The sequence below is a fragment of the Grus americana genome, chromosome 5 (assembly GCF_028858705.1).
Source record: "Grus americana isolate bGruAme1 chromosome 5, bGruAme1.mat, whole genome shotgun sequence".
NCBI lineage: Eukaryota > Metazoa > Chordata > Aves > Gruiformes > Gruidae > Grus > Grus americana.
The window spans coordinates 15,581,403-15,594,406 of record NC_072856.1 but is presented as its reverse complement, the minus strand read 5'-3'; the positions used below and the strand labels follow the sequence as shown (position 1 = coordinate 15,594,406).

Genomic DNA, 13,004 nt, shown 5'->3' with positions numbered 1-13,004 from the left:
CCTGCGAGGCGGGAGGCGGCGAAGGCGCCGCCTGCTAAAAGTACTTTTCTCGGCGGACTGCGTTACGTGAAGCGCTGGAGCGGTGCTGCTTCTGACACGAAACCGTAATTCCGAGACGTCTTGAGGAGCTGTTTGCCCTTCACAGCACTCCGGGTCCCCCAGGTGCTTTTTGCACCTGAGGTGAAGTGTTCGGGGCGGCAGGTAGCTGTCACCGGCGCTCAGCCCCAAGGGGCCGCTCGGGAAGGCTTTAGGGAGCTGGGGCGCTCGCCCTGCGTAGGGAAAACCTTGGCTGTCGCTGCAGAGACCCGCCCGGTTTACGTTCCCTTTTTATTCATCTTGTTAGCTTTTTGAGTGGGTTAACTAACCGCGGGTTGTGCGTTACCGTGGTTCCAGAGAAGTTGGCTGTTTACAAAGCTGATCCTTAAACAGCTCTGCTGTTTCCTCCCGGAGCTTTTCAGATAATAGTAGTAGTAGCTGGCTTACTGTTCATAACTTGATCAAGTTTATTATTCTGCATCAATAAGAAAAGGTATACCTGCATTTTTGTTAGGACAAGTAACCTCCTGCTAACAGCTATGCTGCTGTTGGGGAAAGACAATATGGTAGTTAAGATGTACTCAAAATAAAAAGCTTGGAAGAAAACAAAGATTCTGATGCTCTTCCTCATTGTATTATTTATTGCATGTGTGGTCCTAGAGCATAGTGTAGTTAAGCCCATTTTGGGGTAGGGGAGAGATGCAGAAGTTTTAGATAACAACTTTGCGTGCTTAATGCAAATCCCTTTCTGAAGGGAACTGAAAATTCAAGAAAAAAATGTGTGATGTTTGTAAAGACATTGTGCAATACCTACTTAGAATATAAACTGTTCAACAGTAGTAGTGATGGATGACTTGTGAGGAATCCAAAGGGGAAGCAGAAATGGGGCAGGGGGAATGAAATCTGACAAATAAAAATGTTTTGTTAGCTTTGAAGGCAATTGTGTCTTTTATTCCCCCAACACTGAGAGTAGGCCTGGAAAAAACTTCATTTATACGTCTGGGAAGAAGAAAAGTTGCTTAAATTTGGCTAATATACTGCATTTTGGGGGACACACATACTATAATGCCTACCAAGTTAATTATTTTTTTTTTAACTGGAAGCAAGTTGAAGCAAAACTAATAAGAATAAATGGATAGTGAAAGAAAGTTGCATAAAAGATAAAGGCAGTGGGAGAAAGCACAGGGAGAAGTAACAAATGCTTGAAGTTAAACGGCCTTTTGTTAGGGGGGAGGGAGTAGTAAACTGTTGTGACTTTTACATAAAGATGCTTGTTTATAAAAAAAATACATAGGAGGTCTCAAGACTTAAAATTCTGATTGATTTAATAAAATAGATTTGTCCTACTTAATTACTGTGTTAATAATAATCCTGACTTAAAAACTTGAGGTGGTTCTTTCCTTTTGGAGTATTATTGTCATCATCAAGAACTCAAACATAAAGATTCATCAGTACAAATAATCAGTGTGTATAAAGATGGATTGATGATTTAGTTATTTTTATCTTTTTTGAGTAGCTCTCTGTAGCAACAAAGAAAATTTAATGCCTTAAATGGGAAATGATGCATTTCAAAATGTCAAGTAAAAAAAAATCTTTCCTGAATTTGTGTTCCTCTGTTTCTTACTTCTCAGACTAAGCTAACTTGAAACTGCTCATGTTTCTTATCCAGTGTTGTTATATCTGCTATCTAGCTGAAGAAACTTGAATTAAAACATTGCTTTATGAATAAAAATGCTGAGGTGATGTTTTGGGGTTTTTTGTTGTGTTAGACTCTGATGTGGGACTGATGCCAGACCAGTATGGGGCTATCTAGAAAAATGAATGCTAGATTTTAATCTGATTAAAGCAGGATTGCATGTTGTTTGTCTTTAAACTCTTGAAATCTTAAGGCTATCTCAGGGAAGCTTTAAAAGTTGTGTTAAATAAACATTGATAGATAGGACAGTATAAGCATAATGCTAACATGACTAGAATTCATAAAATATGCTCTGTGTTTTAAGATCAACCTTAATGACATTCAGGTAACGATCTTCCATTTTTTATTTCAGAAGTATTGCCTTTCAGTTAGTGCAGAAATTACTGAGTTATTTGTTTATTTTTAGAATAGTACAACAAACTTAAAAATGAGAGAGTACAGCACCAATATAAATTGCTAGCTAAGTGGAAGTGTAAACATATTCCTCTATTTTAACTGGAAGATGTGGATGTGTAATTACTTACCAGAGTTCAGTTTTCATCAGTAGTGGTCAATAATGCCAGTCATCTAATACAGCATTCATCCAGCCCCTTTGTACGTGACAAGGTTGCTGTGATGTCAGTTTTTGCAGAAGAATGCAGAAGTTGTTTCCAGACTGGACAAGTAAGTAAAGGAAGAAATGTTTCAAAGCATGCCAGTAATGATAAACCTTACTTAATCTATTAAAGATTTAGAATAAAATATTTTCGTCAAAGCTCACGTTAAAAAAAGTTATGAGAAATATTACTTTGATCTGTGCCTTAGTAGAAATGCAACCTGAAATTATTTACTTAGGGTAAGTTTAGTGTTTGTTCCAAGTTGTGGTCACTTCAGAGTGCTTTCATTGAAGAAACTGAAGTAGAGAGAGACGTTACATCTGCATATTTCATGTAACTTGTAATTTTTCAGGTGTGTGGCATTAAAGTTATAAATAAAACATCACTTACAAAAAACCAACCATAATTGGAAACTTGCAGTCTGTAACGTCTGAGGACTTCATGGTATTTGTGCTAAGAGTATGTCACTAGGTCAGATCTAGAGGTTGGTTAGTGCATGATGACATAGTTGAAACAATTTGGTCCATATAGGGTTTGTAGCTCGTAGGTTTCAATATTGTAGCTGATGTTAGTAGTTATAGGAGACGCATTGAGAACAGGGCATCAGTAACTGACAGGGTCTTCTACTTAGGCTGTAGTCACAGCAGAAAAGCAGAGTAGTGACAGCGCTAAGTTATGAGTGCTGACAGGTTGCATGAGTTCAGCATGCAGCTGGACAAATACCTGGAGGGAAAAATCCATCAGGGCTCTTAGTATTAGAGATGTTACATCAGGATTCAGGAAGTCATTGAGTGGCAAATCAGTGGAGACTAGAAGAGTGTTTTGAGGAAGGGTCACTATGTGCTTGCCTTGGTTTAGCTCTTTTCCATTTTCGTTTCTGAAGCTATCCATACAGGCAAGTTAGGGACTAGATGAATCTTTGGTCTGACTCAGTATCACCATCCTGTTCAGTTTTCTACCAGTGTAGTGTTTTAAAAAAAAAAAGTAATCATTGAATCAATACATCTAATAAGCATTTAGTATTTTCTAATGTATAATGCAAAAAGGTACATGTGAATTGTGCATTTGTTCCGCCAATAATTAACAATTCCGCTTAATACTTCCATAAGAACTAGGTTTGTGACTAAGAAGCATCTGCTGGTTATAACTGAAACTGTGCAAGTTTCCTGCCTGAGAGGAAACTCATCTGCTGAAGCAAGTGGTAGAAATAATTTGGCTACTGCAGCAGAATTGCATTTGGTTAGGCTGGTAGGTTGATACTAATACAGTGATATAGAGTTAAATCTGGGACAGAGCTGTGGTGGCATGTTTTTTTTCTCCTACGCTACTAATGTTTTTGGTGATGTCTTGTTGAAGGTGTCTACTGTGCACTGCTGCACAGGGAATAGAATAGGAGCTTTGTGGGGGAGGGTTGTTTTCATCTCCCTGTGTTAATAGCCAGTGTACATTGCATCATGAACTTCCTGCATTTTGCTGTGTTTTGAATGCTTTGTGACATTAGGAGGATATTTGCAGGGCTTACTTCAGGCATATAACTTCAGAAAATTTGGGGTTTTACTGTGGTCCTCAGTCTATGCTGCAGAATGTTATAAAACTATCTGGAAGGTGTTTGGGCATCTATTTGAGTAACTAAAGCAGATAGCACAAATGTTTCTTTCCTCTTTTCTCTGTCGTTCCCACCCTCTAGACACTTTTTATCTATTTGATTGAATATGTAGTTTACAATGTTGTCTACCTTCTGCTTAGTACCACTGGTATTGGAATTAGTGGAAGTACTAGGATAGCTAAATGCTCCAGATAATTTGTCATGCTTTACTGTGATCAGGCCTGCGTTCCCCGAATAACTAAAACTTTGATTCCAATAAAGCTCTGAGCACTCTTGTCACCTTCTCATAACTGATCCTGTTTTGAGCAGGTAATGGAACTAGAGACCCCCTGAGGCCCTTTCCATTTTTAATTGTTCCATGGAAGTGATACTCCAGACTAAAATTATTTTGCAAATCGGGGATTACTGAATAAATGATTCAGCTGGGGAATCAAAATATTTGGGGCAATGGCATTACTTAAAAAAATAAAAAAACCCACCCCTAAAACAGTAGCTAATGTTGAGTCTGTGTGGAATATTTTGTATTGTGTGCGTGTTTTCAAGTACCCTTTGAAATGAGGGACTGGTGGAAAAGTGTGAATCATAAGGGTGACATGGAGAAAAGCACAACTTTAGAGGTGGCTGAGAAGCAAGAGAACCAGTAAAAAGTTTTTAAAAAGCAAACTTCTAAAACAGGAGGAGTGGATGTGAAAGCATTATTCTGTAAGGGGAAACATTGCAACAGAACTAGAATTCTTAGCCTTTGTCAAACAATGCTGGTAATATGCTTGGCTGTAAGGCATGGAAGAAAAAAAAATCTTGGCCAAGTGCATCAGAATGAAACAGCCTGGGATGCCATCAATTTCAGTATTGCTTTTTCTGGTATCTGCATCCAGAAAATACTGGGCAGGAACAGAATTGCAGGTATTCTGTTAGATAGCTGAGAACAAAATAGAGAGAAATACAGAGATGCAGAAGTTGGTGAGTAGTTCTACAGCTGATGAAACCCCTGTCAAGTTTCCCATTGATTTGTGTCTTCAGCTGATTGGCTTTAAGGGCTTCTTGCTGTGATTCAAGCATTTATAAAGATTATCCGGGTAATAAATCCATGGTGTCCAACAATATGAGTTCATGCTACTGTTTTCTTCTAGCTGTGACACCCAGTTGTTTTTATGAAATGTATGTGGAATTTAATTATCTTTTAAGACCCCTATCTCTTCAACAGACTTAAATGGTGATTGGGCTTAAAATTTGAGAGGAGTAGAACAGCGTAAATATGCTGAAGAAGCTTGCAAACAAACTGTACCAAATCAGCATGTATCTATGTCTATCATTGTAATAGCTTGCAGTGGCTAATGGTGCAAACTACTGGTTCAAGAAGGGGGAAGAGTACTTTGTGGCAATGAAAAACATATGATCTGTAGGTAGCTGTAGCTGCCCACGCTAAGATTTGGCTGGAACATCATGATGGATGCTTCCACCCTTTGTCTCTCTTGGAACATTGATCAAAAAAAAAAATCAAGATTCTATAGTTACAAAGTATGCCATATCTAGTAACAGTCTTCTGCACAGTGTCATAGATGAACGTTGATTTAAGTAGAAGAGTTCATAAGTGTTTTTATAAGTACTGAAACAGCTGAGGCTTGATTTTTTTTGTTTTTATTTTTTTTAAGGGAATTGTTGCCAATATTGGAAGACCTTGAAGCATTCCTGGAGGCTTCCTGTTCTAGAGCTGGAAACACCCTATTCCTACCTAGCTTTGAAGATCAGAGGTTTTGTGATGAAATTGTAGTTTTTAGATGTAAATGAATTTTCAAAATCAAAGTTAAGAGATGCAGTTGCTGGTCTGGGTACAGCTGCTTAGGTATTTATGAGCTGAATGATTTGAGCAAAACAGAAATGAGTGCTGGTTCAGAGTTTGTGCCCAATTAAAAATTGCACCTGTATTAAGCTAGTGAAACTGTCTTTGAAGATTTGGTAGACATGACCCAAAACAATATGGATTCAGTCTTTTGATTAACTGTGTTAATCTTGTCTGTACAGGGGTGCTTTCTAATTTTGCTAAAATGACTGGATTAAAGAAGCTACTAAGTTTTTAGTGGAAAGAGAGTGTGATAGAACTGTACCTGAAACACTAGGCTTTCAGGGCTACTTATGTACACATCATTGAAAAACTTGTAATTTAAACCTAACGGTATTCTAAAAAATAGTGGACTTAGTCATGGCATGACTTTTTTGAAGTGTCTGTTCAGTTTTTTCTCGATTTATAGCAATCTGAATGCATCTGGTAGAGATGGCTTTTGAACATCCAAGTTCTTGTGTTTTTTCTTACTAAAGAGTTTTCCTGCTGTAGCAAATGTCTTGCTATGAATTCCTTTCCAGATGATGAGTACTTTCCACAGTATATTACCGCTGTCTTATTTTGCTAAGTTTTCCGTGTTATCCCATAAAACTGCTACCATCTCTGGTATGCAGGCCAGATTTGTTAATTCTTAAGTTAGCTATCATTCAACGTTAGGCAAATGCCTCAAATATTTTATTTTTTTTAACTAATGGCAAAATAACCACAGAATTATCATGAAAATTACACTTGTTTTGAGGAAGGTCTGGCTACTGTATGTCAGGGCATTACTTTACAAAGAACGCAGGAAACAGTCTGACTTGTCATTGCTTCTGTATTTAGTGCTTGGACTCTAGGGAATTTATGTGCACTGACTTGTGATAACTATAAAGTATTTCTTAAGAATGAATTACCCAAATAATGTTCTGTGCTTGTTTAGCACTAGAACAAATTATAAATAGAATGTTAAAACTTTGGGTTCTTTTGAAAATTATTGTGCAACTTTTCTTAAGTAGAGAAGAATGTTAACATGTACATGAGCAGATGGTGAGATTACCTCTGCTTAAGGTAACAGGCTTTATCTCTAATAAAGTCATCCCTTGCTCATTAAGATAAGAAACTAATTTAGATTTTTGAGAGTCTTTGTCCTGGTAGATATGTAATATCCTGTATTGATTTTCCTGAAGTTTCTCACCAGAAACCTGTATTTTCCTCATTAGAAAAAAATTCTTCATGGTTCAATTTTATGTATTTGCTAGAGTAGTGCATATGTAAATATATATTGTTTTTTATGTAAGCCTCTAAGTGAAAATCTGGTTTGAGATTAATTTTCATTCCACGTAGAGGCTTTGATCTGAAGAAGATCGTCAGACATCTTGCTGTTTCTTGGTTCTTGATATTAATAAAACTTTGTTGCTGCATTTTTTTAAAAGAGCATTTTACTCCTTTGAAATAATGAACTATGAGCAATACTCAAGGAAATAAAATTACATAGCAATACACAAGTACTTTACTAAGCAAATTAACTTTAGACTCTAAACCTGTTTCTTCAAAACTGCCACCAAGGAAGCTCTTGGGGAAACTCGGCTAGACTTGAGCCAGAGAAGAGGGTCTGCAGGCTCATGCCTGATCACATCTGGTCAAATACTTAAAGAAAATATTGCTTAAAGCTAACTAAGTCTCTCTGCAAGAGACAGATCACCTTTTGTCAAGGCTGTAGATAAATCGAGTGGCTGAGATTTTTAGACTCGCTTTTAAATGAAGCAGGCAGTACTGGTGAGTTACTTCTAGGGCACTGTAAATATGGTGACTTTGTATAAAGTATGAATGTGTCTATTTAATTTCAAATTTAGGGCAGAAATAAGTGGTGTAGGAGACTGTTGTACCACTTGCAAATTTCTTTTATTAAGCCTTCGGTTCCTTCTAGTTTTCCTTTTAAAAAAAACTGCAAACCTCTAACCCATTGTTTAACTGTTTGGAAAGAGAATTGTGCTCTTGAAGGTGAACAGATTGACAGTTGAAAACTGATTATTACTGTTACTTAAAATACCGTGCAGCAGTTGAGATGAGAACAATCCTGACTCTTTAAGGATTACTTCTAGGTCTTCCAGTGACTTCCAGTTGTTGCTAACTTCCTGTGAATTCCTGTGTTATGGTCAGTAATGATGCTTCAGGTATCTGTTTTTCCTGTTTCTGGGGTTTGAATTGAGACACATTCTTCTGAATGTTTGAGAAGTTTCCTGCTGATAGATGTTCCAAATGGAATTTGCCCTTCTCCTTGTACATATTGGAGAAGTTTAAATTTTGCTCACTCTCTGCCTTTGAACTTAGGCGGCTACAAAGAAGTTCAAAGTAAAGCTTAACTTAAGTGAAAATGTTAACTGATGTGGTGTAGTTAGCATTTAAAAGAGGGTCTGTCTTTATTTTAATCATGCTTACGACTAGGGAGCTTTTCTTCTGATGTTTTATCATGTGAATTTACTGCTTAAAACTGGCATGCAGTATAAAGTTTTGCTAAAACTATTGCAATTTTATCAGACTTTTAAAATCAGTTTTTAACTTCAAACTGTTTGAAAACTGCAGTCTGCTTAAAAAAATTGACAGAAATTTATACACTGATTTGATTTTAGAAGTTTCCCAAGGACAGGACTTACACTTAATTTGATGACTGTATTGATGCTGATGAGGCTGTCTTGCAAAAAAAAAAAAAAAATCAACTTTTCAGATAACCACTAATAATTATATTCTTTCTTGTTGAGTACTAGAATTCACTGGATTTGTCAGTGTGAGTGTGCAATCATACACTGACAACAATGCAGCAGCGTAATGCTACCTTGTAAAATAAACAAGCAATTATTGAGCGATTGGGATTCTCTAGATGTTACACCTGAATGTGCTGCAGTAGCTGTGCACCGTGTTTGTGAGTGCTGAGGAATGTATGTTTATCTGCAGTCGTGACTTTGTGGAACAGTGACTTGTGAGTAGGAGACCGCCTGGCGAGTGTGGAGATTAAAGCTGTCACTTTCAGCAGAGAAGTAAGGCTTCCTACTTATTAAGGAGCCAGAGTTGTTCTGTATAGTTACGTTGAAGACCATATAATCTTGATGTTTTCTCCTTAAGAAAAATCACTTGCAGCTGTAATTCTCAAGCAGCACCAAAATACATTGATAATCTTCAAAGTTGTGGCCAAAACAGTTCTGAATAGTCTCAGAAAGTATGATCATATTTCAGTTTTTTTGAATAAAATTCAGGGAAAAAAAAATAATCCTGCTGCTATTTAGAATCTTTAGGCAACAGCAAGACTGTGAAAATTGCGCTTACCTCATGCTGCTGCTTCTTGCAAAAGCCAAGTAGGAATTATTGAGAGGACTTCATAAGTCAGGGTGTTATTGCATCTGAAAATTTGACATAGCAATTTTAACTAGCTGTAAGTTAATAAAGAGATAAAAGCCTGCTTGGATATCTAGGCAGTCTGAGCAGTTGGTGTAAAGTATATTAGACTTCTTGTTAGGATATTATCCATGGCCAGTAGGCTTAGACCATCTACAAAATATTCAGTACATCTTTAAGAGAACATTTAAAATGACTGTCCTGCTCACAGGAGGACAGTAAATCACTGAATGTCACTGAAGGCCACAGCTGTGCTGTAAATGGGACCAGGGACCTGGACTGTCTATAAAGGAACCCAGCAAAAAAGTTTGGGGTTTAATTGGTTTTTTTTAGTCAATTCCATGATCACGTTCAACACTTAGCTGTGCAAATAGGCAGCAGATAGGACAGGACTTCTTTATAATGGTAATGGATGTTTCAGTTGTTCTGTAGACACTCTCTTTACTTTTAATTTAACTTACATCTTGTTTTGGTACCTGTAGCATCAGTTCTGGTTTAATCTTGCTTTGTGAAGGATTTCACCTGAATTTGTTTTCAGACTTAGCTGAAATGTGTAAAACCTCTTATGAAAATGTCAGTTCTTCACAATATAAACCACTGAAATGAAGTAGATAAAACAAAAGCTTGGCCAGAGTCTTAAAGAATTTAAAGAATTTGTTAGAAATCTGTGAAGAATCTTGTTGTCTATGTGGCAAGTCCACAGAAGTTCAGTCAGTTTGTTTAAAGCACATATCTCTGGTCTGATTCAAAGTTGGGAGGGAAGAAACATCTAATAGATGTGAATAGCAAGGGAACATAAAGACAGACTTTTGAGTTATCTGTTATTTGCTGCAGAGAACTTGATTTGTAGATTGTTGCATGACTTAAACCCATGATGATTTACATCTAAAGGGCTCATCTAGTTCAGTGAAACTGTGTTTTAAGGAGGGTTGCTGTTTATGTAACTCTCCTAGCAGAAACTCATTATTCGTGATTTTTATGTTGCTACTTGATGTGCATACTAGCTGTTGCCAGAGGACATCTTATCTCCTGGACTCAATTCTAACCTGTCTGTGTGTAAAAGCTATAGAATAAAGTAGAAATAACACTGACAAATCAGTGTTCTTATGGTAATCTCTTGTAAGATTATGTTAATAAAAAGGCATAGATATTGTGGTGAATATGAGAAGTTGTATAATAGTACTGAGCACAAGATGGGAATTGGAGAAGATGTCATTTTCTTGGTGGTGGCCTTAAGCAAAAGTGACCTTTCAGAGTTTCTTTCCTAACATGGTAGTGAATGACACTTTCTTTAAGGGGCTGTTGAAGGGATTACTTAATGAGCAGCTGTACTTAAATCACTTAGTTTGCTTGTCCAAGAAATAGCATTTCATAAACATTATTTCTCTTGTTAAGAGGGTAGAGTACAATGAGATTTCCCAAAGGAAGGGAGGTCCTTCAGCATCATTATAACCATCATAATCATGGTACAGCAGTTCAATTGGTCTATAGGTTTTTGGGTTTTTTAATACATTGAAGTAAACTTGAAGTCCCCTTGATAATGTGCTTTATCAATGCTGGATATTTGATAGTCTTTAGAATGATTTCTACTTCTGAGATTGAACCTGGCTAAGTGTGCAGAATTGCTCAAATCTGAAAACAGTTAGGTACCTGAATGTAGCTTTTCTTTGTCTTAGGTTTAGTGGTGCAAAAATAAACCAAGTATTTACCTGTTGGTAAGTACTAGTAAGAAAAATAAATGGGTCTCACATAATTCAAAGGCTGTGAATTTAATTGTGTGGCTTCTCTTTTTAAGTCAAAAAAAAGTCTCTCTGAAATTTTATGTTCTGGGTTTCTGAAGGACGTGTGCAACCTTGTCAGTTGGTGATGTATAGCTTAGAAGTCCTCCATGTGTGATTTCTTTTATGCATTTCTAATGTTTCATTTCCTTTTCAGATCTGCTAAACCTACTCTGAAGCCAAGGGTGGACAACCAGTACAAGGGAAGTGTTGCTTCTTTAAATGGACATCTGCTCTTACGATATGGCCCAGATATCCAGTAGCAATGGATTTAAACAGCGCTCCTCACCTTCTTTGGCAGCCACCAGGTCAAAAGATGTGGACAAAGAGGAGGCGTTGCAGATGGAAGCCGAGGCATTAGCTAAGATCCAGAAAGAAAGAGGTGTAGCTGGTAATAAACAAACTTTTCATTCTTTAAGCAGCACCAGACAAAAAGCAGAGACTCATAACAAACAGGACCATGATCTCATGGTGTTTCCAGAGTCTGATGCCAAGAGCATGGAAGATAAACTAAGTTCCATTGACATAGAGAAGCTTACTCATGCTGAACTAGAGAAACTGCTGCTGGATGACAGTTTTGAAGCTAGTAAAGTACCTGCATTACCAGCGAGTCCTATTTTGAGCCCATCTGTGTCCTCGCAATTTTATCTTGGTCCTTCAGGTCAGAGAAGACCATGGACGCCGGCGATACCAGCACCTGTGACATGCACTTTACCTCCTATTTACCCCTCAGCTTCTTACACAAAACAGACTGGTGTATTTCAAAATGGATTCCATCCAAATGTGTCCTCCTATCGCTCTAGAGAACCTATTTATCTTGGTCTTCCAAGACAGTCGCAATACATTTCGTACCCATTGGCAGCTACTACACCTTTCCATCCACAAGGAAGCCTACCTATATATCCTCCAGTACTTACACCAGAAATGGCAAAAGTATTCGACAAAATTGCGAGCACCTCAGAGTTTCTGAAAAATGGGAAGTCGAACACAGACTTAGAAATGACTGCTATAAAGTCTGCAGTTTCTAACCTGCCTGCCTCAGAAAGCTGCGGGGATGTTAGTAAATTTGATTGGTTAGATTTGGATCCCCTAAGTAAACCAAAAGTAGATAGTGTGGAGCCTTTAAATAAGACAGAGAATGATGGAGAGAGGGCTTCAAGTATAACTGCTGAAGATCCATGGGATGCTGTACTGTTAGAAGAAAAGCTGTTAGTAACTTGTCATCTGGAAAGAAAAATTAATGGGAAATCTTCTGGAGCAACGGTTACAAGGAGCCAGTCCTTAAACATGAGAACGACTCAACTTACGAAGTTACAGGGCCAAACATCACAGGTATGTAAAGCAGTATTTTTAAATTGCAGCATAATAGTAAAGATTAATCACAGTATTTAAAGACACTTTAAGGTCTGGATTTGTTTGTTAAATATTACTTGGCTTGAGCGGTGTCCAAGTAATGTGATGTTACTAGCATATGTATTAGTGATATTGAGAAAATTGAACATTACTGCTGAACTAAATCCCAGAGTAACTCTGGCCTTGTATAATCTTTCTACACTTCCTGAGGAAACTGCTGTTTTTCAACACACTACAAAAAAGAAATTGAAATAATCTTCAGAACAATTAAGTATTTAAATCATATTAATAAATATTCAAATTAATGATCAATTGACATGATACTACAAAAGAAAAAGATGACGAGTTAGACACTGAAGGCTTTATCTTGAGCAGCCTTTATCTCAGATTTTTCAAAAAATCATTCTTTTGTCTTATTTGACCTGCAAGCTTTTTTTAAAAAAATAAATTTTAAAAGGTAGAATAGAAGGGTGGCATAGTCCAAACTCTTTTCTTCTCTACCATTATCACTTAGTCTTTCACAGGACCACTACAATTCTTTCATAGGCAGAGATCTTTCCTTCTGTGCCAGAATGCTAGAGAGATCATAGCTGAACATTTTAGTTATACTGTCCTGGAAGGTGGGGGTGCCTGTTGGGTCAGAAACCCTGTACTTCTCTTCTGGAAGAAGGAAAACCATCTTTGTGTGATGTTACTTTTATCAGGCAGGGCAAAAGGGTGATTTCTGCTC

The 13,004-nt window shown here is 37.3% G+C and overlaps 1 protein-coding gene across 8 annotated transcripts in view; it reads left to right on the top strand.

Moving 5' to 3' along the window:
• Positions 1-13,004, top strand: part of PIK3C2A (phosphatidylinositol-4-phosphate 3-kinase catalytic subunit type 2 alpha) — a 75,347-nt gene that overhangs the window by 21,164 nt on the left and 41,179 nt on the right. For 6 of the 8 annotated variants that reach the window (XR_008577395.1, XM_054827823.1, XM_054827824.1 and 3 more), the window contains exon 2: positions 11,079-12,253. Coding sequence is in view for 7 of the 8 variants with exons in the window: in XM_054827823.1 (XP_054683798.1) it covers positions 11,144-12,253 (1,110 nt within the window). In the remaining variant the exon portion in view is untranslated. Of the gene's footprint in view, positions 1-65; positions 202-5,586; positions 5,686-11,078; positions 12,254-13,004 lie in introns of those variants that run through there. The other 2 variants (XM_054827819.1, XM_054827820.1) reach the window with 2 other exon arrangements.